The sequence below is a fragment of the Oryzias latipes genome, chromosome 21 (assembly GCF_053564925.1).
Source record: "Oryzias latipes strain Hd-rR chromosome 21, Olatipes_Hd-rR_3.1".
NCBI lineage: Eukaryota > Metazoa > Chordata > Actinopteri > Beloniformes > Adrianichthyidae > Oryzias > Oryzias latipes.
The window spans coordinates 138844-164822 of record NC_136257.1 but is presented as its reverse complement, the minus strand read 5'-3'; the positions used below and the strand labels follow the sequence as shown (position 1 = coordinate 164822).

The 25979-nt window shown below is 47.4% G+C and overlaps 1 protein-coding gene across 3 annotated transcripts in view; it reads left to right on the top strand.

Moving 5' to 3' along the window:
• Positions 1 to 24922, top strand: part of rif1 (replication timing regulatory factor 1) — a 30363-nt gene extending 5441 nt beyond the window's left edge. Inside the window, exons 8-36 of one of the 3 annotated variants that reach the window (XM_023950615.2) lie at positions 338 to 430; positions 3423 to 3561; positions 3637 to 3788; positions 4552 to 4666; positions 7051 to 7227; positions 7592 to 7702; positions 9353 to 9415; positions 9949 to 10043; positions 10114 to 10200; positions 10273 to 10346; positions 11456 to 11633; positions 11769 to 11876; positions 11946 to 12095; positions 12166 to 12265; positions 12331 to 12620; positions 12702 to 12904; positions 12978 to 13071; positions 13156 to 13281; positions 15033 to 15175; positions 15246 to 15332; positions 15413 to 15470; positions 15583 to 16474; positions 17467 to 19091; positions 19169 to 19297; positions 19377 to 19463; positions 23263 to 23378; positions 23458 to 23608; positions 23680 to 23803; positions 24329 to 24922. In XM_023950615.2, the coding sequence (XP_023806383.1) occupies positions 338 to 430; positions 3423 to 3561; positions 3637 to 3788; positions 4552 to 4666; positions 7051 to 7227; positions 7592 to 7702; positions 9353 to 9415; positions 9949 to 10043; positions 10114 to 10200; positions 10273 to 10346; positions 11456 to 11633; positions 11769 to 11876; positions 11946 to 12095; positions 12166 to 12265; positions 12331 to 12620; positions 12702 to 12904; positions 12978 to 13071; positions 13156 to 13281; positions 15033 to 15175; positions 15246 to 15332; positions 15413 to 15470; positions 15583 to 16474; positions 17467 to 19091; positions 19169 to 19297; positions 19377 to 19463; positions 23263 to 23378; positions 23458 to 23608; positions 23680 to 23803; positions 24329 to 24588 (6027 nt within the window). In that variant the 3' untranslated portion in view covers positions 24589 to 24922. Of the gene's footprint in view, positions 1 to 337; positions 431 to 3422; positions 3562 to 3636; positions 3789 to 4551; positions 4667 to 7050; positions 7228 to 7591; positions 7703 to 9352; positions 9416 to 9948; positions 10044 to 10113; positions 10201 to 10272; positions 10347 to 11455; positions 11634 to 11768; positions 11877 to 11945; positions 12096 to 12165; positions 12266 to 12330; positions 12621 to 12701; positions 12905 to 12977; positions 13072 to 13155; positions 13282 to 15032; positions 15176 to 15245; positions 15333 to 15412; positions 15471 to 15582; positions 16475 to 17367; positions 19092 to 19168; positions 19298 to 19376; positions 19464 to 23262; positions 23379 to 23457; positions 23609 to 23679; positions 23804 to 24328 lie in introns of all 3 variants that reach the window. The other 2 variants (XM_023950614.2, XM_078939821.1) reach the window with 2 other exon arrangements.
• The last annotated feature ends 1057 nt before the right edge of the window (positions 24923 to 25979 follow it).

The following is a 25979-nucleotide window of genomic DNA, read 5'->3' as shown; positions in this document are numbered from 1 at the left end:
TGTTAACGTTTGACCTCAAGAATCTCAAACATTCCTGGTCTGTCGTCTGACCTTCCTAAGCGTTTAGGAAGGTCAAACGTGATCTTCTCAATCTGATGTAATGGGACCGTTGCTGCTCCCAAAAATGGCCAGAAAGCATGAAAAGGTGGCGATTGAGTTTTCCTGGTTAACCCTTTCTCGTGGAATGTTGGGAATGTGTGGTTAAAAACAAGACTCCATTTAATTTAGCTTCACCTTGAATGAAAACGCACTGAAGAGTATATTTATAAGTGGAAATGGGGCCGAGCATGAAGGGGTTAACCGTTTGTCTTTTTGTTTTTTTGATTTGTCGTCACAGAAATTGATTCCAGAACTTCAGAAGCTTTTCATGTCCAAAAATGAGACCAACGTCCTGAAGCTCTGGCCTTTGTTTGTGAAGCTGCTGGGAAAGGTAAGGTCTGTTTTCAGCGTGTGAACTTTGCCTTCATCAAAGCTTTTCCTGGTCTTTAGTAAGGAAGGCTCAGGTTTATGGACGTATTTGGTCATTTCAGGAGTCCAGCAGATAGATCTGGTTTCATGACCCTCTATGTTGAAATCTGATGCTTTCATGTCCTCATTGATCTGAAATGGGGGGGGGGGGGGGGGGGTATTTTTAATTTTTCGTTATTATATAATTATTATTCGTTATTTTAATTTATTACTTTATTTCTTTTATTTCCCTACTAATGACTCATCCGCGACGATCCATTATAAACTGAGGGAAGTAACTTTAATAAAATGGAAAAGAAGAAGTCGCTCCTGCACCTGATTAGTCAAGTGGACCGGTGGACCGTGTCTCTGAGATCAGCCGACGGACGGGAAGGGAGGATGCTTTGTTACGTGTGCGCTATGTGTGGGAGACTTTGGTCTGCCGGACTCAGGAGAACCGTGTCTCCGGGCAGAGCTCGGACTTCCAGCTCACTCAGCGGCTTTGGGGCGGTGTGTGAGCTGTTCAAAGCAGAAATGTGGCTCAGTCCTTAGAAACCGTTCAAACAATCACATGGATTTGTGTTTCCAGTCGTGTCCCGAGAAAGTAAAGGCTGATGTTATTCCCACATATTTACATTCAGCCAGGATGCAGATTGCAGCATTTCCTGCATGGATTATGTTCATAGAAGGCTAATGTTGTTGTTAGCGTGTTGTTAGCGTGTGTTAGCCTCTCCTAGCCCTGCCTTCTTCCAGCTCCGTTCTTCAACAGAAAAAGCACTGATCAAAATTAAAATGATGAGTGAACAGGCGCTTCATAATAACGGTAACATTAATAAAAGCACGTTTAGAAGATCATCTCGTATATTACGGAGCTGCCAGGTATCTACGTATGTATCCTCTCAGTGGAACTCATTTCCTCTTCCTGTATTTCAAACACTACAGCCATCACCATCGGCACAACCCTAGACTGAAATAGCTGCAGGTTAGAGCGCCGCACTGAATGGTTGCAGTAATCTGTTTTAGTTATTGCCGTGCCCCTCCCCATCTCTGATGCTGTGTTCGCCGTCCGTCCATCCGTGCGGCAGTCTCCGTGTGTGCATGTGTGTCCGTGTGTGTTTGCTCACCACAGGGTGAACCAGAGAGGAAATGACATCATTGGATGAGTGATAAAACGCTCACAACAAGAAGTGGGAACAACTTGTAAATGAAGGTAGTACAGGCAGGCCCCTCCCCTGAAAGCCCCAGCTGTAAAGCAAACAATAATCAGCGATCCCATTCGTTTGGCTCTAGTCAGTCCCAGAGTTCTCCCAGCAGAACAAGCTGCTTCTGTCCAGACCTACAGCGCCATCCCAATGACTCTGCAGACGCTGTTTTCCTAAATCCTCAATGCAAATGACAGTAACTAACCTAAGTAACTAAGTAAATATTAAACATATTTGAACAAACCTGCTAAAGAGAACAGTACTTGAACTGTGGACTGCCCCCCACCCTCAACAATATTTGGCTTCAGGATGCTCCAAAGGTTCTCCAAAGGGTTGAAGTCAGGGAGGATGGGGGCCACACTATCAGGGAGGATGGGGGCCACACTATCGGGGGAGGATGGGGGCCACACTATCGGGGGAGGATGGGGGCCACACTATCAGGGGAGGATGGGGGCCACACTATCGGGGGAGGATGGGGGCCACACTATCAGGGATGGATGGGGGCCACACTATCGGGGGAGGATGGGGGCCACACTATCTGGGATGGATGGGGGCCACACTATCGGGGGAGGATGGGGGCCACACTATCGGGGGAGGATGGGGGCCACACTATCGGGGGAGGATGGGGGCCACACTATCAGGGGAGGATGGGGGCCACACTATCGGGGGAGGATGGGGGCCACACTATCTGGGATGGATGGGGGCCACACTATCGGGGGAGGATGGGGGCCACACTATCAGGGGAGGATGGGGGCCACACTATCGGGGGAGGATGGGGGCCACACTATCAGGGGAGGATGGGGGCCACACTATCGGGGGATGGATGGGGGCCACACTATCAGGGATGGATGGGGGCCACACTATCGGGGGAGGATGGGGGCCACACTATCTGGGATGGATGGGGGCCACACTATCGGGGGAGGATGGGGGCCACACTATCGGGGGAGGATGGGGGCCACACTATCGGGGGAGGATGGGGGCCACACTATCGGGGGAGGATGGGGGCCACACTATCTGGGATGGATGGGGGCCACACTATCGGGGGAGGACGGGGGCCACACTATCTGGGATGGATGGGGGCCACACTATCGGGGGAGGACGGGGGCCACACTATCGGGGGAGGACGGGGGCCACACTATCGGGGGATGGACGGGGGCCACACTATCGGCGGGAGGATGGGGGCCACACTGTCGGGGGATGGACGGGGGCCACACTGTCGGGGGAGGACGGGGGCCACACTATCGGGGGAGGACGGGGGCCACACTATCGGGGGAGGACGGGGGCCACACTATCGGGGGAGGACGGGGGCCACACTATCGGGGGATGGACGGGGGCCACACTATCGGGGGATGGACGGGGGCCACACTATCGGCGGGAGGATGGGGGCCACACTATCGGGGGAGGATGGGGGCCACACTATCGGGGGATGGATGGGGGCCACACTATCGGCGGGAGGATGGGGGCCACACTATCGGCGGGAGGATGGGGGCCACACTATCGGCGGGAGGATGGGGGCCACACTATCGGGGGATGGATGGGGGCCACACTATCGGGGGATGGACGGGGGCCACACTATCGGGGGATGGACGGGGGCCACGCTATCGGGGGAGGACGGGGGCCACGCTATCGGGGGAGGACGGGGGCCACGCTATCGGGAGGATGGACGGGGGCCACACTATCGGGGGATGGACGGGGGCCACACTATCAGTTATGGAAGGGTCTCTTCAACTGGACTGCAGAACGCTGATGCAGAGGGACGTTCTTTCTGTGCAGCTGCTGCACAGAGGTGGCCCATTCATCAACTCTCTACTGCATCTGGAGGAACTGGGGTTCCGGAGCTCCTCCCCCACCGTCAAGAAGATCGCCTTCATAGCGTGGAAAAGCCTCATTGATAACTTTGCCCTGAATCCAGGTGAGCTCAGTGGGCAGAGAAGGGTCTGCCAAACTGCTATCAGGTTGTATGACTGTCCAGTTGGAATCCTTCCAGAGATCCTGTGCAGCTCCAAGCGCATGAAGCTGCTGCTGCAGCCGCTCCTGTCCATCCATGTGAGGACCGAAGCTCTGCTGCTCACTAAGGTGGAGGTCTGGTGGTACCTGGTGGTGCAGCTTGGACCCAACCTGTCGTCCCACTTTGACCAGGTGGGCTGCTTTGGTCACTGTATTCAGTTCAGGTGATGATCAGATTAATTCTCAGAAAAAAAAACTCAACCTGAAAGCAGAAGCAGCTCCTTTGGTTGCTTTAACCCTTTAACATCTGAGCTTTAACGCTTCAACCACTTAAGCAAATAAGGCGAGTCCAGTGGATTCTGAAGCAGAGAAAGCAGCTTAGCGCGGTTGTGCAACACTTTAGTCGTTTGTTTTAACAGTAAAGTCATGTCCTCTGGCCATGAAGGAAAACACAAATGTATGAAAAGCTGTTTTTCTCTGCTGATTCACGTTGATGGCATGTTAAAGAGCGCGTGTTGTTTAGGAGACATCCCTGGTGTTAAAGGGTTAAAATCAGACCTGCATGCTTTTAGCCATCCTCCTCCTCATTAGCTTGATCTTCCTCGGAGGATGGACAGACTGGTGGAGGTCCTGGACTTTAAAACAACCTTCCTTCACTCATGCAGAAGAAGATGGCAACTGCAGGTCAACACGGTGAGAGTAGTCGGAACAAAGAAGAGTCTTTGAAGAATCTGGACCGCTTCTCCAAACCTTCAGGAAACATGAATGTCCATCTGCCTCTCCATTATGTGCCACTCTATGTGAAAACAGAACTCTTGCTTTTTTAAAAACCAGGTGTCTGCTAGTGATGCCACAATCCTCGGTTTAAAACCAAACTGTACGTTCCACCACTGAGCCAAATGGGGGAAAGCGGATGCTACAGCCCTAGTCTGATGGGGTGTGTTTTACCCCACAGGTGTCGGTGCCTCTGCTCCAATCCACGTTTGGATCCACCGGCTCCTCGGTCCCTGGCACTCCATCTCGAAGTTCAGGCCAGAATGGACCTTCTGTTCCTGGCACACCCAAGTCTGGTAGGGTCAATCAATCTATCAATGTATTATTCATAGAGCACTTCTAAAGCAGAGGCAACCAAAGTGCTGAACATAAAATCAAATGTAAATAAAATCACTGAACAACGCAATCAATAAAGAAACTATACAATTAACTAAATTAACAAACTGGCCCACTAGATCCGCTCACAGCAGTTAAAAGCTTGAGAAAAAGACGAGTTTTTCAAAGTGTTAAAATCCCTGCCGGCTTTGGCAGACCTCACAGAAAAGGAGAAGGCATTCCAGAGCTGCAACTGAAAAGGCTCCGTCTCCCCGAGTCACAGGTCGAGTCCTGGAACCGTTGAAAGCATTTGATCTTCAGATCTTAAGGCTCGACGTGGACGATAACAATGTAAACCCTCCGAAAGATACTGAGGTGCCAGGCCTTTTAAAAACCAGTAAAATCTGAAAAGTGATTCTAAAAGACACAGGCAGCCAGTGAAGCGAGCGTGATATTGGTCCTGGCTCCCCCCTCGCCGGTTATGAGGCTCGTCTGTGAGACACGGTAACGTTTGAATGCTGAAGTACCTTTTGAGCATTTGACAGTTGCTTTCTTTAAAAACGTGATCTCTGCCTCTGAAGCAAACAGAGAATCTTACAGCGTAAAAGGCAGTCAGATGACAGAGGCTAAAGCAGAGGTGTCAGAATCCCGGCCTCAGGCCCGCTTTCCTGCATGTTCTCCAGCCAACCTGCTATTGAAGCTCCTCATTGGCTAAACACACCCGATCAGGTAATCTGCTACAGATGAGGCAGGATTTCTGGAAAACCAGCAGGAGGCCGGCCTGGAGGTCTGGGTCTGTCGACCCTGTGCTGAAGCCTTAGTCCTAGCTGTGCTTACGGACGGACACGGGCCATACAGCACAAAGCATCAAGGCTGTGTGGACCCTTAGAGAACCCTTTGAGAGATGATATTTATGCTGTGACAGGTCTATTCAACACAACACGTAAAGGGGAAGGAGGTGAGACGCACGCGTGCCCTATGGATTTTCAACCCCCACCAAGGACCCCGTTAGTGTTGGTCACGTGATACGTTTTGCTCTTTGCGTGCACCCTGACTGTTAGAAATGAGGAAACTAGACGGAGTGTAGTTTGGGTGGACTTGGTACTGCATCACGTGCACACTCCATGCATGCAGTATTTGCACACGGTCAGGAAGGAGCCAGTACTCAACAGTGTTACCCGTACGCCATGTGTACGCCTAATTTACATTACGAATACGCCACAATACACTTGCCACACGCACAACAATGGTACGATCCACTTTCACGACATCCCTTAAGGGAACCGCAAGATGCCGCTGCTCCTCTCTACGAGCCTCCATGGACCCAGACGACTGAAAAACCTGCAACACCCGTACCGGTCAACCACTGCATTGGTCCAAGTGTCAAGGCTGTACTCAGCTCAAGAATATATACATTTTTCTTTTTAAAAGCATCAAAACAAAAGCAAGTAGTGATTGAGGGGAAATTAAATGTAATTGTTGAAAGCTGAATTGAAATGTGAATACATTTGAATGTCACCTCTAAAACTGGAAAAGCCCATTTTTGGATAAAAAAGCCCAAATTATTACAATTTTAAGGAAATTCTGCAAATGTTTTCTGCCAAAGCAAATCCTTCATTCTAAGTAGTTTTTCTGAAGCAAACAAATGTAAAATCAGAAGGAATTTACTAAAAGTTCAGAGCAGAGAGCCTTATGAGCTATTGGGTGATCTCTGTGAGACCTGATCAAAAATACAACACTTGACGAATTTAATAATAATCATGGATTGCATTTATCTGCTTTTCCAGACGCTTAAAGTTATTCCAATGTGTCTGTTACTCATTCATTCATGGCGGTGGTAACTACTGATGCACCACCGCTGTCCTGGGGCAGACGGACGGAGGCGTGGCTGTACGCGCCTACGGCCCCTCTGACCAGCAACAGGACATTCATGCACATCCACACACCAGTGGAGCCACACTGGAGGCAGGGAGGGTGAAGTGTCTTGCCCAAGGACACAAGATGACTGGGGTCAGCGAACCGCTGACCTTTGATCATTGGCTGACCTGCTGACCACCTGAGCCCAAAAAGCAGTTTTGGCTTTTAAGTCTTTATCTGTTGTTCATGAACATAAAACCACTAAAAGTAAGAAAGCCAAGGGTTTGGGCCAGAATGGGTGAAAATGTTAATCTGTTCCAAGAGACACATATATATTTAACCTAAAGCAGTAGCTGCTAAAAAGCAGTTTAGGTCCAAGAGTACCTGTGGAGCTCCACCTTCACCCCAGGGCCCCTTGGCCTCATTGGTTTTCAGCGTGTGAATGTAAACGCAAGCCCTCAGAAATGCTCTGAATGTGGAACTTTGAAGTCTTTTCTGTCTTTGTCAGGAAATTCCACCTTCATCAGCTTGTCCAGCACCCCCCGGATGAGCCTGGGCCCCAGCATGCAGGCCGCCTCCACTTTCTGCTCCATTCAGCTGCTGGGCCTGGAGATGCTGCTGCATTACTTGGTTGGACCTGAAGTTGTTGCATGTGCAGCCAAGAACAAGCTTGTCCTGAGTCTGGGTGGGTCACAGAAACAGCCTGGAGGTCAAAATCTCACCTTTAGCCCCGCCCTCATGAGAACGGAAAACATGACATGAAACTCCATCAGAGAAGGAATCGTCCAACGTTTTCAGTCTTTCAGTGATGTTTGCAAGAAAGCAAGTTTCAGCTCCAACAGTCCAGCTGTTGAATAACAATATCCGCTATTCTCTTTAGAAGATGCTGTTTAGACCTCTTCAGATGTTTTCTGTCCGCCCAGCCTGGCTGCTGGTTGCCTTGACTGTGAGACAGTCGGGCTGGAGCTGGGTTGGAAAAATGACTGCATGCCAGGAATTAATGCCAGTGAGGTCAGAGGGGGTTGCTGACGTGGGCCTTCTCATTTCAGAACCCCTGACCCACTCCCTCCTGACTGGAGCCTCGTCCTTCAGCAAACACGCTGCCGTGCTCATCTCCACCATCACAGTTGGCTTCACCGGCATCGGCAAAGACGCTCCAGGTAGATCCTCCCCCTTTAGGGGTTTCAGCTGCTGTCAGTCTCCTTACGCTGGGAAAAATCCAGCTTCCCTGTGAAGCTCCAGCAAACTCCACTGTATAAACAGTTTCCTGTGTTGGTTGCTGCTGGATGGTTGCAGGTTTGTGCTCTGGTACTGCTGAATGATGACATCTGCCATGGTGGGGGTGGGGGGACAGCCTTGCTGCTATAGGTTGAGAAAACAGTTTTTAGCCTCGGCTAAATTAGCAGTTTGACTAAGTCAAACATTAAACAGCAAAAGGGCTGGAGGTGGAACCTTCACCTGCACCCCATTGGGGTTACTGTTGGCTGCAGTTTCTGGTTCCTCTACAGCAGGGGGGTCCAACTCATTTGTACTGAGGGCCACATCAGCAAAGTGTCTGTCCTCAAAGGGCCAGATGTAACTTATACATGTAACTAAATGTAATGAAAAATAAATGTAAGTATTCCTTAATGTTAAATAACTCCATTTATTTATCATAACTTTTTAAAGTGACAATTATAGTTGCATAGGAAACATATGTTTGCTTGTTACTCTAACATAAATCCTTTTAAACTTGTCCGCTGATTAAAACCCACATAACTCCATTAATGAAGGATCAGACTGTCCAAGTGAATAAAGAAAAATTAAAGCCGTAAGCGGTGTCGTGTGGCCCGCAGGCGCAAGCCGCCATCCACGCCCACCTCTACACAGCACCGCTGCCCTTCAGCGAGCACCTTTGACAAAGGCTAGTCAAAGCCGCATATGGTAATTAATCGGATTTTTGCTAGTTTTGCTGTTGTTGCTAAAAGTGCTAGCATAGCGATCGGCATCATCAACTCACTCAGAAAAACACATTGCTCTATTGGTGAGAGCTACATGTCATGAGTTAATTTAAAAAACACATTTTTCAAAATGTTGATTTTTATCTCCTTAGCAACCATTTTATGTTTTGGTCGCCTCGGGATGACGAACAGATCGACGTTAGTTTCAGTTTAATCATGAAACGTAAACTATTGGTTGTCCTTAGCAACACAAGTTTAATGATAACCACCGGATATGAAGTTTCTCAGACTTCGTCACATCCAGCTGGGTGGGTGGGGGGCAAGGGGTGTCTGACATGATGTGCCTCTGAGTTGTGGCGGAAATGTTGGGAGGGAGTAAGCCTGTGCCATTTTGTTTACCCTCTCTCCCACTAGCTTACAGCCCCTCAGCCCCCAACCTAACATTAGCAGTGCAACAAAAATGGCAGCAGTAGATCTCAGGTCCATCCGTCCGGTTTAGATCCAGATTCCAGCTCAGATTAGGAAAACAAAGAGGTTCATGGATCTGTTGGTCTGAGAGTGGATGATCAGGAAGGTCTGAGTGACAATGGTCTACAGCCAATCAGGACGCAGAGCACAATGTGCCGCAAAAAACAACACAAGAAAAGACATGCATAATTGCACATAAAAAAGTGTGAAACGGCCAGACCACGAAAGGTGAACAGAGCTTTAGTGAGGGACCACTGTACACCCCCATGAATCACGGTTGTTCTCCAGCTCTTGATAATGTTTGTCCTTGGTACATGGGGGGGCATTTGCAGACCCCCTGCCAGGGTTTGTCCTTTACCTTCAAGGTTCTACTCTTGACCCTGGCGTTGCTTTTGTCTGCAGAGTCCCTGTTGGCCATCATCTGGACCAGACTGGTCCGATTTGTCAGCTTGACCATAGAGTCTAGTAAGTTCTTTTGACCAGATTTGAACCTTTTCCCTCTTGCACCTGTTCAGTCTAATGAGACACTGGCCTGTAGGAAGCATGGATCCCTGCTCCGTGTTCAGATGAACCTCCTCTGATACAGTTTGAAGGCTGCATCTGCTTTGCAGGTGCTCTATAGTTGGTGGGTTTCATCTGCAGGAAAACCTGTGGGTGGGTTTGAGTTAATGAAGGTGAAACGGTCTTCAGACCTGTGGCTGCTGCTCAGTAGGCGGACTCTCAGTCATGTGTCCAACCTTGCAGCTCCACACACAGAAATCTCATTGGGTCGTGATTGTATTACTTGGGAGGAGGTTCAGCAAGTCTTCATCCTCCTCCTACTCGACCCACTGACATCATCTTCATCAGTTTAAGTCTGAGCCCTCAAATCATCTGGGTTTCTGTGAGGAAAGGAGAACTCTGAGGGGCGTGTCTCCGATGATGACTCTCCTCTCACATACGAGGCAGAATTGACTCGAGCCTGAACGGTCTTGATGAGGTCTGTGCTTGTCGGACAGGCAGCAAGAAGGAGCGTCAAGGCGGTGAAGTCCTCACATCCATGCTTCAGGCGCTGCAGAGCATCGCAGAGACTCTGCCTGCAGACAGACTTCTGGTGAGTTTCAGGTGGTTGCTCTTAGAAATGAAACTATCCTGGTCTTCACTCTGTGGTCCGTGTTCCTCAGGTTCTGCTTGAGGCCACTGTGAAGAACATCCCTCCCAGAGTTCTTGGCTCCACCTCCTTTCAAGTTGGGAAGATGGACGTTTTGAATGTCAGTCTTTCCTGCCCAGCTGCGTGTCAGTCTCACAGAGGGAGGGTTGTTGACTTCTGTTTCCCTCTTCAGGGCACGCCGGCATTGTTCCTCGTCCTCCTCGTCTTCAACAGCAGCAGTCTTCCCGCCTTCGTGGAGGATGAAAGGTGGGTGGGGCATCGCCTGCTGATCTGTTGTAATGGGCTAAAAACACTGCACTGGAAAACAACTGATCACACCCATTGACTGTGTATGAGAGCTGGACTGAGTGACCCCGCCCCCCTGGCGTTCCACACAGGAAGTGGCTCCAAGAAGCCAAAATCCCGTTGACTTCTATAGAGAAATAAACGGCTGTTGCTCATTCTTTTGGTCAGAAGAACCGCTCTAGATCTGATACCTTTTTTTCTATCACGTTTTTGAAAATCCTCATTTTTTCATGACTTTTTTTCTGTAGTTGAAGTTATAAACAGACCAATCAGATGCCTCGATATAAGGCGACTGAATCGACTTCATTGGGTTGGAGCCGGAATCCTTTTCTATAGATGAGTCACACTGACTCGGCTCTGAGTCGACGTCTCACCTGAACCTGTGGGACCATGATGCACTTCTGTTTTTGGCGTGATTTATGGTGAATGAGGGTTCAGGGCCTGTAGTGACTAGAACCCGAAGCAGACTGGGGATTTTTCAGCAGGTCTCTTGTACACTCGCTGATGGCTTCCTCATTCAGATGGCTGTGGTACAGAGGTAGACCTCTGGTTGGAGGATCAACTCCCACCTTATCTGCCTATGTGCTGAAGCGTCCTTGGGCAAGGCACTGAATCCCATGCTGCTCCTGGTTGTTATGGGTTGGCTCCTTTGGTGGCGGGGGAGCATCGTGTGCATGAAGGAATGGGAATTGATGGCAAAATGCTTTTGGCCTCAGGTTTGAAACCGTAGCAAGTGTCCATCCTCCCAGTTTAAAGCTCTGATTTCTTTCTTCCTGGGTTCCCAGGAGAGCTTGTTTTTATATTCTAATTAGCTAGCCCCCCCAGTATTTTGCCATTGCAACAACTCCCGCGAGTTTACCCCATTTCCACATGTTTGTTGGTGTAATTTGAGCAGCTGGTGCAGCAATCAGCGAGCTTAGCTGAACATTTTGACGCGGAGCACAAATTCAGAGTTGCATCTCAGCACTTATGCATCGTGTTTTTTCTCTGACATGTTCTAACCTGTTGTCACATGTTCTTGCATGTTTGCATACGTTCAAACGTTTCTGCATGTCCACGCGTGTTTGCAGATTCCTTGTCTGCCTCCAGACTTTGATCAGCTGTGGCCTGTCCGGTCCCACCTCCGCTCTGGCGTTTGTAGAGGCTGTGCTGGCGGCCATCAGCCGCAGCGCTTCGTCTCTGCTGATGGAGCAGCAGTGGAGGCTGTGGACCACCTTGGTCAGCCTGCTGACGGACGCCATAACACAGGTGGGGGGGCTGCAGCTCTTTCTTCTTGTTCCTCACATTCAGAAGCTGTTTCTCTTTTGTTTCAAGATGGGACTAAGATGAAAGCCTTTTTTAATCTTTGCTTTGACAAGTTTCTGACTTTTTTCTTCTTATCAGTCTAACGAAGTCAACCAAGGTGACGCTCTGGAGCACAACTTCAGTGCGATCCATTCTTCTCTGATGTTCCCCATCACGCACCTCCTGGACGGAGCCTCGCTCCCTCAGGTTTGGTTTACTGCTTTACCATCATCCAAAGTTTTGTGTAGAGGATTCTGATCATTTCTTTCTGTTAAGGCGGCCCAAAAGTCAATGCTGTCGTCGTGGTCCAAGCTGTACAAGGTGTTCGCACGCTGCTCTGCCTTGGTGGTGACAGCTGAGGAGAACATCTGCTGCGAGGAGCTTTGCTCCAAGATGGCAGCAGCCATCGACAGTGAGGCACTGAAGGTGATCTTCATCGTTCAGAGGCTCCAAACTCAGAAATGTACAATCTGCTGATTTGAACACTGTGATCCAGGTTCCTTCAACATTAAACGCCATGGCCAGCATCCTCCACGTGATGGTGGAGTCTGTGGATTTCTCTCCATATACTTCTCAGTTCCAGCAGAAGCTCAAGTGTAAGAACATTTTCTGTCATTTTCTTCTGTAGAGGCTCATGTGTTTTAACAGTTTCTCCTCGCAGCTCCTCACACGCCGATAAACTGGGTTCGGAAGCAGAGCAAAGCCCTTGGGAACTTATCCAGCTTCCAGATTCTGCTGGTGCAGACCCTGCACACTTACCTGGAGGTGGTGGAGGAGTCTTCTGAAGCCATAGGCTCCACCCTGCTCTCCATCTTATCGGTGATCTTTAACAACTTGGCCCTCACCAGCGCCATCAAGGTAGCTCTAACCTCCTTGGTCCAACCTCTGGCGCTCTTCTACAAGCAAGCATCCAGTGAAACGTCCAAGTTTACAGCACAGCTCCTGGGGAAGGTGGGCTCTCCATCAAAGTGGTTTTGGGATGACACATTTGACCCTGGGGCCTTTAAGGCAGTAAACGTTTCTGTCCTGCAGCTGGAGAAGCTTCTGGGCGACATCTTGGGTTGTCTGCAGACTCACTGCACACTGGCGTACGACAGCGAGCTGCTGGCTCAGCTCACGCCTCTGATGAGTGTGCTGTTTCTTCACAAGAACAAGCACCTGCGCACCGCCATCACACACTTTTGGAATGCAACCTTTGCCAACTCGGTCAGCCTGACCTACCCTGAAGAGATCAGGTGAGCCGTGCAGTATCAGAGAGAGACTTTGCTGGAGAAGCATCGTCTCAATCATTTGTGTTTGCTCCCAAAGGCCTGTCCTGAGCCAGGTGAAGAAGAAGACTCCCATCATCCTTCCTGGCTTTGAGGTGCTGACTCTTCCTGAAGAGCTCAGCGAACAGTTTTCAGTGAGTTTCTGTAACTTGCTGGACTTTAGGTTGCTGGCAGCTGCAGCTGTCTTCACCACTGAACTGTGATTTGTGCATCTCCAGAGTGAGAGTTCTCAGCTGGAGACCGAACTCAGTGGGATCCCGGTTTCATCTGCAGGGAAGAGAGACTCCATGCTTGGAAAAGCTGCTGAGGAAAGGGGCTCCAGGAAATCTAACAAACCAGTTTCTGTAAGTTTTTTGAGAGGCCAAATGGAGCAGTGGGATTTTCTTTCATATGCTAAGAGACTAGGTTCACAGCGATCTGCGTCCTTAAAACTGAGACTGATGAGGAACCAGAAGCCTGAATTTGCTGTAACACAAGAGGACTGGCACTGATGGAGCGGGAGATGTTGAAATAGGTTTCACCCTCAATTGGGTGCCACATTGAAAAGTCTTGGAGTTCCAATAGCTGATCATTTTGAGTTGCTGTTGCTGGAAACAAACTCTGACCGGGACAGGAAGAGTCCGGCTAGTCGTTTGACCGTCATCTACAGCTGCGTTTACATGAACAAAAGTAATCAGAAAGAACGCCTGATCAGAATAGAAATGCGTCATGTAAACACGCCGTTCGGAATACTCTGCCCCCATCAGACTCATTCGGATCAAAATTTCTTTCTGATGGAGATAGGTGGGTCATACCGATTGTTGATCCGATTGTGAACGGTTCATTCCGATCGTGTCACTTCTGCTCTGGTTTAACGTCATGCTCAGACGGTGTTTCGCTCCACAGAAGCTTTGGAGCTCAAACCGGCTGACTGCTCCGCAGACGCCCAGAGCGAAGAGCACAGCGCCGCCCCGCCCTTGTCCCGCTGGCTCTTTGCCGCTCCCCTCTCTTACGCCCCTCACGAGGGGGGTGCGGGGGAGGAGCGCTTCGTGCCCCGTGACGTCTGGACCCTGTGCGGTCCGGGCTCGGGTGCCGGTGGACCGGGCGAACTGTGTCTCTGAGCAGAGCAGCCGGATTAATAAGTTTGTGTTTGAGGGGAGGGAGGATGCTTTGTTACGTGTGCGTTTTGTTGTTTTGTTTTTTTGTGTGACTGCGATCCGTCCCGCCACTCTGGGTTGGCGGCTGCCGGACTCAGGAGAACCGTGTCTCCGGGCAGAGCTCGGACTTCCAGCTCACTCAGCGGCTCTTGGGCGGTGTGTGAGCTGTTCAAAGCAGAAATGTGGCTCAGTCCTTAGAAACCGTTCAAACAATCACATGGATTTGTGTTTCCAGTCGTGTCCCGAGAAAATAAAGGCTGATGTTATTCCCACATATTTACATTCAGCCAGGATGCAGATTGCAGCATTTCCTGCATGGATTATGTTCATAGAAGGCTAATGTTGTTGTTAGCGTGTTGTTAGCGTGTGTTAGCCTCTCTTAGCCCTGGATTCTTCCGGCTCCGTTCTTCCACAAACAAAGCACTGAATGAGCAAACAGGCGCTTCATAATATTCACAACATTAATAAAAGCACGTTTAGAAGATCGTCTCGTATATTACTGAGCTGCTGCATAAATATGCATGGCAGCTAGGTTTGTTTACATCAGGACTCATTTCCTCTTCCGGTATTTTCAACACTACTGAGCATGCCCAGATGATTTATTCCCACCAAAAGTGAGGCCATGTGAACGTTTGTTAATATCGGAAAAAGTTTGACTGGGCCCATGTGCACGGTTGGATGCTAATCTGACCATTGATCCCATCAAGATATTTTCCGCATGTAACCGTGGCTTATGAAAAAACACCTACTCCGATCTACACCAACTGTTACCCAGCTGACATTTTCAAATTTTTTCAGGATTGCTCCTGCTTCAGATTTTTCTGCGTCAGCTGTCTCCTTAAAGTGTAATATTAAGACGAACCAATCCAGATTAATCAGCATTCCTTCCTAGTCCAGCCAAATCTACAGGACTGTCCTAGTTTTCCTAACTATTCAGAGACTTTTCTGTCTTTCTTTAGACAAAGCTGGACTTTGACTCCCCCAGACCTCCAAGCAGGAGTGTTCTTGAAGAAGAGGCCTCCATTGACTTTGTCTTCATACCTCCTGAGACAAAAGAGCGAGTTCTGACTGAGCACCAAAAAGAGATGAAAAGAACCAAAAGGTCAGATTACCGCCGTTTGTCATATGATGGCTATTTCTGCTGTTTGACACTGAGCTGTTCTGTAACGCAGGGCTGATATTCCCGCCATGTACAACAACCTGGATGCTTCTCTTGACACCACCGTTTTCAGCCAGTACACCCAGAGCCAAGAGGACTGGTAGGTTTTTCTGTTTGAATTAGAGGAAATCTGTTAGGATTCCTGTTTTGAGAATGCAAGAAAACAATTGTTTTTTCCAGTATCGACAAAGCAACAGCTGAACAAAATGTCAGAGGTACTGAAGAAACTCCAGACGAGGTAAGGCACCTGCTTTTCATTCTTCCTATTTCATTTGCAGATGTCTGCATGTCGACTCCACTTTGCAGATGTCTGCCACCACATTTTGTAAATTTTGTCGGTTTCATTTTAGATTCCTCCCAAAAATGAAGAAAGCAAAGAAGTTCTAATGAAGGAGCTCCAAGAGCATGACAGAACTGCTACAACAGAGACGACTGAAAGTCCTCAGGAGATCATCCAGGACTCTGATGTTTCTGTGGTAATTGACAAGAAGAGTGATGAGGCGACAGAAAATGTGGAGTCTAAGAATGACACGAGTCCCAACACCTCCTCGTCTTCAGATTTGGTGTTGGGGACTCCGCAGAAACTCAACAGTCGACGTCAGTCATTTATCACTCTGGAGAAGTACAGTGATGGAAAACCTGCCAGTCCCAGCAATGGCTCGTCATTTACTGGTCCTCAGGTAGCCTGCAATAGTCACAAGGTTTTCTCTGAAGCTTCCCATGTATCCACATGTCTGGAATCACAGGATTCTCACCCGACTGTGAAACTAAGTCCACCAGACCCCGAATCCCCCCGTAGACCTAAGGATTGTAGGGCCAAAACGGAGCCTGTGCGGCTGATTGAAAGACTGCCGGAAGACCCCGGCGAGGATGCCAGTGTTATTCCCGACATGCAGACTGAAATGGAGAGTGGAGATTTGATTCCAAAAGAAACCAATACAGAGGAAGAACCGGTGCCAGATGATTTATCGACCCAGACATCCCCAGAGGAACCTAGAAGGTCTGGACGTCAGAGAATGAGGCCCCAGATTCCTGGAGAGGATCCAGAGGAACGAGAGGCAAAGTTCACAAATTCCAAACGCAGGTGTTCTGGAGAAGAAACCAAAAGCGTGCCACCAGAGGCCAAGCAAAGCAGACCAAACACAAGAGCCAAACTGGCTGCTGAGGACAGCAGGAAGGGAGATGGGCTTCGGACCAAATCTAGAAGATACTCTTCAGAGTTGAGCCAAAGCACCCCCAAGGGTAAGATGAATAACATCACTTTTTTTTCTAACTTGTCCTGTCCAACAGCAAACAGGAGAGCTGAAGGCTTCTCGTGTTGGAAAGATTTTACTGTTACAATAGGGGTTTAAGGATCCTCAGACACACAAGGTGTATATTTGAATAAACCCCTTTTTGGATTTGAGGCTAAACTTTATTTATATTGATTATGTTTTTATACATTTTTGTTGGACCAGATGGAATAAAGGAGAGAAGAGAGTGGGATGATAGAAATTGGCATAAGGGTCCAAGAAGGGGAGAAAAAGTGGTTAAGAAATCTGGAGGATGATTACAGGGGGGGGGGGGGGGTAGAATCACAAAGCAAAAGATGCAGGAGGATAATCACCATTACTGTCAGGTTTAGAAGTTAGTCAGAAGGAGTGGGGCCTGTCTACACACAAACTAACACATGTAAAGCCCCCAAAGCTTCTTGCGGCGCATGCGCTAGTTATGAAGCTTTTATGAATAATTAAGTGCACTAGTAGTGTTATGCTTCTTGCCAAGCTGGGATGTGTAACATTTTTTTGTTGACAAGGATGTCTAGGTTGTTCCAGATGGGTGTCAGTTTGCACGGTAAAAGTGAGGCGTTTGACACTTTGAGAAATTCCCATCAGGCTGTAAAAGTGTCGTTTATATTAATACTTTGGAAGCAGTCCTGTTTTTTAACTGTTTGGCTGATAAATGGTAGATCTGACAGGTTGATCTTTCCCCATAGCGCCTTTTCCAGGTCCATCCATGAGTTTTTTTAACCATTTGAAAAAGTATAATAATCTATTGTCAAGAAAGTAGTTGTGGAAGTTGGGTAATTCTAAGCCTCCACAGGATTTTGGCATTTTTAGACTAATTCTTACTGGTTTTTGTTGATGTTTTCTTAGGAAAACCAGACCGCAAAAAGAAAAGGATCAGTGAGCCCAAGTGGAGCCAAACTGAGAATAACTCTCAATCAAAAAATGTCTCACTTCTCTCCAATCCAGAAGCTGAAATGAGTGAGGGAAGTCCTGACCAAACAAAACTAAATGATGGAGGAAATCTGCCTGCAATGGACTCGCCGACTACAACTGCTGCTCCTCAGGACACTGGGCCACAGGTGATGAAACCGGAAGAAAAGGATGCAAAATTACAGCCTGCTGAGACATTGGAGGTGAAAGCGTCTTCATCTGACATTGCTGACCATTCCCAAGAAGAGGAGGGCTCTAAGATTTGTTCACCACCAAAAGACCCCCAGAATGAAATGGCACACCAGACACAGAGTGAGAACATGATCAAAGGAATGGAAGGTTCTGAGGACATCCTCAGTCAGGACAACTCTCCAGTCACACCTTCATCTTCTGATAGTCAGCCGGTCACACCTTCATCTTCTGATAGTCAGCCAAAACCTGAAAGGAAATCCAAAAGAAATGAAGTATTGTCTGACACAGAAAGGTCTCAAGATAAAGGTCAAAATATGGAGTCTGTTGGACCATGGAGAAGGTCTCAGACAGTCTCAGTCAGGGACGTAGAGGCTGAAACCAAAGGTGGCCGAAAAAGAAGAAAAAAAAATCAGGAAGATCCTTTAAAATGTAGTCCTAAATCTACCGCAGAAAGTTCTCCATCTTTAGATCTTTCTGGAACAGAGTTTTCTCAGGAGGGTGGCAGAGATTTGAGAAGATCGTCCCTAAAAACAGGTGTCACTTTGGAGTCCCTAAAATCTGCCACCTCTGAGACTCAGAATAAGTCACCAGTCCCCAAAAAGAGAGGGAGGAAACCTCGAGGGTCTCCGTCTCGTACCATAGAATGCAAGGAGGGCAGTGGTGATGTAGAAATGACCCAGAGTCTAGAAGGAAGAACACAAGTCGCGGAGGCACCAGAAGGCCAAGATCCACAGGAACTTCATAGAGAGGAAGAGTCTTCAACACGGACGGAGACTTCTGAGGTTTTACATTCAGCTGCTGGTGATGAGAGGAAAGAGGGCGGCATGGTGCAGAGCTCTGAGCCTGAAGACCAGAACACACTGGAGTCTGCTGGGCTTGCTACTCATCTGATCCAGGACCCATGCATATGTGCTGCTGATAGTGTGGTGCCCCCCCAAGAGACAGGGGAGAAGCTGAATGTCTCAGAGTCATCACAGATGGAAAAGGAAGTGTCGGAAGGCAGCGAGGCGCACCCAGAAAAAACATCAATGGAGTCAAACGCAGATCCCCAAGATCCTTCGACTGCCCCAAACGAGGAGGGGGTTCAGGGGGAGCATTCACAGGAGCCACTGGCCCCTGTCAGTCAGTGTGGTGGGGAGTCTGTCTCAGCTGCTGGAGCAGGAACAGAAAATGGAGTCGCACCGGTGAAGGACATTAATGAAGACGGGAATACACCAAAGGAGGATGCAGAGGCTACACAAGCCTGTGTCTCTAAACAGACAGAATTAGTTTTACTTGACCCCACCTGGGTAGGTCAGGAGTCCCCAATGAGGCCCAAGGACAAAGTGACAGGGCCTGACATTGGCCAAAGTCCCAGTGATAGTAATACCAGAGGTACCTGGTCTCCGTCTGCCTCACCCTCCACCAGTATCCTTAAAAAAGCCCAGAAAAGACCTTTGGAGGTAGAGATGAGTTCACCTCTTGTGAAGGTAAGTGTTAAATGTTCCTTCAGTCCCTCACTTCTGAACCTTGTGGTGGTAACCATCCACGCTTTGTCACTTTGCAGTCCAGGCGAGTGTCTTTTGCTAATCCAATCCAGCAACAGGAGACCGCTGACGATATTGATCGCCGCAGTCTGGCTGTTGGCACCAACTCCCCCAGAAGGTCCAAAAGCAACACCATCCCACAGCCAAAGGTAAGGTCCATCTAAGTGTGTGTGGGGGGGACTTAGCTGTCCTGAAGTCAGACAAACTCTGAGTGTCTTCTGGTTCCAGCTTGTGACAACTCCAACAAAAGGCTTACAGGTGCGGAGTCCCAGAAATCTGCACAGTCCAGGGTACAAGAGCTCCAAGAAGTGTCTGGTATGTTCCATCTTCTGTGGGGCTAACAGCAAAGACTTTTGTTTGAGGCACACTCACACCAGATAACCTGTACAGTTCCCAAGTTAGTTTGAGCAGAGGTGGATGGATGTGTCGCGTGTTGATTCTCCGTAGTTCTGAAGTCACTTCCATAGCCGTTTCTGTACTATGTAAACCAAACTGTAAAGAACGTAATGCAAAATATCGAATTAGGCTGTAAAAAAAAACGGCTTCATTGATGTACTGCATTTTAAAAGATGTACTAGATCAGGGGTCGGGAACCTATGGCTCGCGAGCCATATATGGCTCTTTTGATGGTCACATGTGGCTCGCAGACAAATCTTTAATTATAATTTTTTTTTTCATTAGACCAGTCCTTCTCGGGCGCGATGCGATGGCAGAGGCGCGCAGTAGTAGCCGTGCTTGGAGAACAAAATCTACGCCAGCGCTATCAGTTACTATTATCTAATATTTCACAGAGTTTGTACCAGCCTGAAACCTGTGAATTGCCGTGCCCAAAACTGCGCACTCCCGTCTCTGAGAAAGAGCGCGCAGTTGCGGGGACGGGATGTGTGAGGAAGAAAGCCGGGGGGGGGGGGGGGGGGGGGGGGGCGGGCGGCAGCAGGTGAATCGCGCTGGGATTGTAAAAACGTAAAACCCGCTGCCCGTCACTCACTGCAGCGTGTGAGTGTGTGTTTGGCTCCCCGTCTGCATGTGATCAGTCTTTGTCACATCTACAGAACATTGATACTAACCTAAAATCACGTTTAAAGTCTCAACGCCTGCATGAAGCAGAAACTCACCACGTATCAACCAGACTAGACCATCAGCTAAACTACCACCAGAAATAATCATCATTTATTAGCAACAGCATAACGATGTTATTAAAAAGAATCCACAGACTTATTGTACTTTAAAAATGTTGAATTTACATCAAATGCACACATTCACTTGTATATTTAGTTTTAAACATATTGTCGCGGACTGAGTTTAACTTGGCTGTTGGGCCGAGTTAAAAGTTCTGGAGTTCATTGAACGCGTCAAGCAGAGATCTGATTGGCCCTCAGTTCTGTCGCTCAGCCTGTTGTTAGGTAATTTGGGCCAATGGGGTTCAGCTATGGGCCGAATAAGGGAAATGGGAGGGCTGCAGCGGGAGCAGGGGAATATAAAATTGGGAGACGCGCTCTCGTCTCGGCGGGAGAGATTCAGGAGTTGCTGAATTAATTGTTCGGCGTTTGTTGTGGTCTGCAGTAACCAGAATTAAGAACCTTAAAAGAGGTTAAGTCTCCGTGCCTCAGTGTGGGAAAGGGACGCTACATTATTGTATGGCTCTTTCGAAATTACATTTAAAAATATGTGGCGTTTATGGCTCTCTCGGACAAAAAGGTTCCCGACCCCTGTACTAGATTATAAGGCATCTTAAGCAAAAAAGATTAAAAATTAGATATGTCTAAGTTAATGAAATTCTTTTAATAACTCAAATGCTGTCCCGGATGAGTGGAAGTGGGATGAAAATAGATTTTTTTTTTGTACAAACACTTTTCTATTCATTCCTTGTTCTCAAATTCATCTTCAGTGATGAGTGATTTCAGAATGAACACGCCTTCTTGTCGTTATCTGAGCCAGTCTGGTTGCTGCTCTGCTGTTCCGCGATGATTCTGGCCTTCAAAGCTCATCCAGCATCGCCTCCCAGTCTCGTGGAATGTGTTCGCCCTTTCATTTATCCCTTCCACGCAGATCCCAATGTAACTTTGAACGGCCTACTGACTCCAGTATCAAGCGGTATCTAACTAAAGTTAATTCATCTGGAATGATGGCAAGCTCCAAATGAGTTTTCTACACCTTTAAAGTGAGATGTGCGCTCATAGCAGTGATGAAAGTCTTCCGGGAATTCCCGGAAATCCGGGTTTTTGAGCAAACCGAACGTACTTTCCGGGAAATAAAGACCTGATCTTTACGGACAAATCGCTTTCCGGATGAAAAAATGGTCTGAAATCGGCGAATTTTAGCTTTATTTTCTATATTTCTCCGCGGATCGCTTCCTCTATGGTCGCGGCCATCTCTCGTCTTCCCGGCCTAATTGACCAATGACGGGACGTTTTAGTTGCTTTCGGATGCGTCGACGGGTCTGATTGGCTCTGTCTGCACCACGTGGTCAGCGTGACTTGCTTCCCTAGAGACCAAAACTGGCTGACCCACGCTAAACTTTCACAAACAAATCTGAAGAGTTTTCGATCAAATTTGTGTTAAAATAATGGCAGGCATCGTCATTATTGAGCGTGGTCACGACCTCAGTTGTGAGAAGACGATAAAAAACAAATTGAAGTGGTCTTGGCTGGAAGAAAAATATTTTTAAGGTAGTGTAGGTCAAATACTTTTTTGTGTAAAATAATCTCAAAACCAAATTCAGAAATAATTTCAGTTTTAGTTTTGAGTTTCAGTTTTTATTTTGAATACATTTCTCTATCTAATTTATTTGTATTTCCTAATTACCATGATTTAGTTCAGTATAGTTGACATTAATTATAAGTATTTGATGGTTTGGACCCGCACTCCCTTAAAAAATAATGTTTACAATATTTAATTTAGTTTGTATGTTTGTTTTGATATTTCCCAGATTACTTAGTATTGGTGTTAAAGAATTGATGTATTATGTTATAGAATTATAGTTTAAAGCAGATCCCATATTTTGATGTAATTATAGTTTGAGAAAACAGTGCAAGTGAATGTTGTACATCAGTCATTTCTAAAGCAGAAATAATGTATAAATAACTGAGGTATTTTCATAGAATATCATAGTTACTGGTGTTCTTTTAGCCATTTGGGGCTTTGATGTTACTATATTTTAGCAATTGTATCTTTTGCAGATTTTAGGAAAAGCTTAGATTGTAGGATTGTTATACTTTGAGCAATGATCCAAATTCTTTTTTAGGACCAGGAAGTCCTTAATGTTAAGTCAAACTAGGGGTTTGAATGACAAATGATGATGCTCCAATTAGTCTTAGTTTCTTGATTAAGAAGTGAATAACGAGCTGCCAGAATGCACCAGAATGCATCTAAGACTATGTATTTTTCAAAAATTTCTCTCTGCGCCGCCATATCGCTCAAAGAAAAGTTCAGGGATTTTTTCCTTGCCTGACTTTCATCACTGCATAGTCACAGATCAAAAGGGGGGTGGAGATCTGTGTCCTCTCTCGCCACTCGCGTTCTCCCTGTCCAACCAGCTGTTGAGTTAGCCTTGATGGGTGATGCCAGCCGGAAACATTTCTTTTGGCAATGTCTTCTTGAAATGACCATGGGTGGTAGTTTCTGACCATTTGTTCAGCAGTGAAGGATGACTTCTCAACAATTAAATCGCTAAAAATATCCCAAGACGTCAAGGTTTGTTTTTTTTACGTCAACTTAAACATGAAGCAAGCAGTTTTTTCATCGACTAAATCCTTTCAATGAGACGAGCTGCTGAAATGAGGAAATCTTCCTGCTGTTTAGTACAGTGACAGGTCTCTGCTCCTGACGTCTACAGCGGTGGAGCTGAATGTTTACGGCAGCTTGGACCACATCAGCATCAGAACATTTGATTGGAGTTTCTCTTTGCTCTTAGCATACTGAGGAGAGCTCACACCTTCTAAACTTGGAGACGCTTTTGCAAAAGGCTGATGGTGAAAGCAGATCAAAAGTCCTGCAGCCGACAATTCTTTGCTAAAAGCTTCACTTTAAGACTCCACAAGACATTAGCGTCTACAGTCTTCATACCTGTTTGTACCACATCTGTAGGAGAACTGTCTCCCGCTGACTTTTCCAGATTTCGGAAATGAGTCAGGAACCTGGAGCTGTGTCCAAAGACTGCATCTATCCCGCCCTGGTCGGCTGCTCTGCTCCCGTGGAGGCGGTGCTGTCCCAGATATCCTCCACCATGTGGTGAGAGTTTTCTGTTCCTCACAGAGATCCTCAGGCAGTGTTTTTTGTGACTCAATGCTGTTGTTGACTTTGGCCTCAGGTTTCGAGGGTTCGGACAGCTTGTTCGCGCAAGAAACATCAGAACTGTCGGTGACCTCAGCGCTCTGACACCTGGCGAGATTAAGACCCTGCCTATTCGTTCCCCGAAGATGTCAAATGTCAAGAAGGCCCTTAAGATCTTTGAGCAACAGGTGAGCACAAAGTCCACACAAAGAAGGCCCTGCTGCAGTGAGGAGGTTTAACCTGAGCTGTGGCTCCACAGCGGAGAGGACGGGGAGGAGTCGAGCTGAAGAGCTTTGATGAAACTGAGATGATGACCTCTGAGCTGGAGGAGCCAAGCGCCCCTCATGACCCAGACGAAGAGGAGAAGACCTCTGGACAGCTTGGTGTGTAAATGGAAACAGCAGAGATTATGATGTTGCTGCTTTTTTTGAGGGGTGGGGCCTTGTTTAGTCCTCAAACCCACCTAAGCTTCAGGTTTCAGAAAGTGTAAGGCTGTTTCTTTATTTGAGGTGAGCAGGATAAGCTTTCAAAACAAACTGCTGTTATTCCTCTGAAGGCATCACCTTCATCTCTGCACCCGTATACTTCCTCCTCGAGTGTTCTTCGTCTTTTTTTAGTAGACAGAGGTGAGCAAGCGTCAACCCTCTGGTCGCTGATGTCCCTCTGCTATCCAAGTCTAAGCTTCATGGTGGTTATGGTGATGCAGAGCTTCGGCATCACCGCAATTGAGGACAGAAAGGCAGATCCCCCCCCCCCCGCTTCTGCTTTGTGTCTTTGAGTAGTTGTAGGGTTGAGCTGCTGTTCAATGTCTAAAGGGCAGATTTCTTCTCCCAGTGGCTCTGAAGGGACAGAAGTTGTGGAGTACAGGCGTTCTGCTCGGTGTGACCTTTGTTTCCTGGTGTCTGCAGCCGCAGAGCCGCTGGACCAGCTGCTGTCCTCAGACGTTCCCCCTGAGCTGGACACCATGGCGCTGGAGGGGAACCGAAGTCCTGCACAGGGGCTGCATCCTAGCGGGTTGTTGGGGGAGCTGGAGGCCCTGAGCTCCAGGATGACGCCGATGGAGCTGAGTAGCCTCTCGCCGCAGCAGCTGGTGGACATTCACGCCCACCTGGGAGGCATGATGAGCCGCATGGTGGCGGAGATGCAGACCCGCCTCCAAAAACTGTGATGCTGCTGTGCCGAGGGAGCAGGAGTGGGGTTTTAGTGTTTTTTGAACACTGGCTTTGTTCAGTGTTGAGCTTTTGGACAGATCATCTTCTCTCCAGTGTTTGTCCACAAACATTTTTAGCATTTTCTTACCGTCATCCATGAAGACGCCGCTCCATCCAGCTTTTAGTTCTGCTGTTGTGTATATATATATATTTTGTTTTTTCTAGTTTCTTAGCTTTTAACTCATTTTACTCCATAATTTTTATCTCAATAAATAGTTTACTTGTGGATTTTAAATGCTAAAATAAAAGGGGGAGCTAATGGACAGTTTTTCTCCTCCAACTAAAGTGTCATTGAAGTTTCCTCAATACTTCCAATCCTCTTCTGGATATTCTGGTCAATGGTGTCAAAGGCTGCACTGAGGTCTAACAGGACCAGAATAGAAAGTAGTCCCTTTTCTGAGGCCAATAACAAGTCATTAGAGACTCTAATTAGTGCAGTTTCCGTACTGTGGTGAGGTCTAAACCCCGACTGAAAGTCTTCAAAGTGGCTGTTGTCCTGTAGGTGGCAGTAAAGCTGCTTAACTACAACTCTTTCTAGGATTTTAGAAATAAAGGGCAGGTTTGATATCGGTCTATAGTTGGCCAAGATGCTAGGATCCAAACTGGGCTTTTTCAGAAGAGGTTTAACAACTGCATATTTAAAAGACTGTGGCACGTAACCCGTTTCCAGAGAGGCATTTATCATTGTTAATATGGGATCATTAATTAGGGGAAAAGTTTCTTTAAAAAGTCTAGTGGGAATTGGGTCTAACAGACACGTTGAGGATTTGGAGGACGTAATAATTGATGTTATTTCCGTCTGATCCACAGCAGTGAAGCAGTCTAATGTTACAGAGGTTTCTATGGATGCCTCCATTTCTACCGCTTCAGCCTGTTCTGGGCTGATAGTAGGAATAACTTGATTTAACTTATGTCTAATATTTGAGATTTTACTATGGAAAAATGTAAGAAAATCATCAGAGCTGAGAGAAACAGGAACATGTGGTTCTACTGAGCTCTGACTGCGAGTTAATTTAGCTATAGTGCTAAAAAGAAATCTTAGATTATTTCCATTTTCTGACATTAGGATTGAATAGTACTGGCTTCTAGCTTTATCCAGAGCCTTTTTATAATGTAACCTATCCTAGGCACTTTAATGTTGGGAGTTGGGTCATCTAGACCCACTAGACCAGGGTGGGCAACCCGCGGCTCTTTAGCGCTGCCCTAGTGGCTCCCTGGAGAATTTTCAAAAATGTTTGAAAATGTAAAAAGATGGGTGAGAGAAATATGTTTTGTTTTGTTATTTCTGTCGGAGGAAAAACATGACACAAACATTCTTAACGCCCAGCAGATACGTCATTTGTCGCGG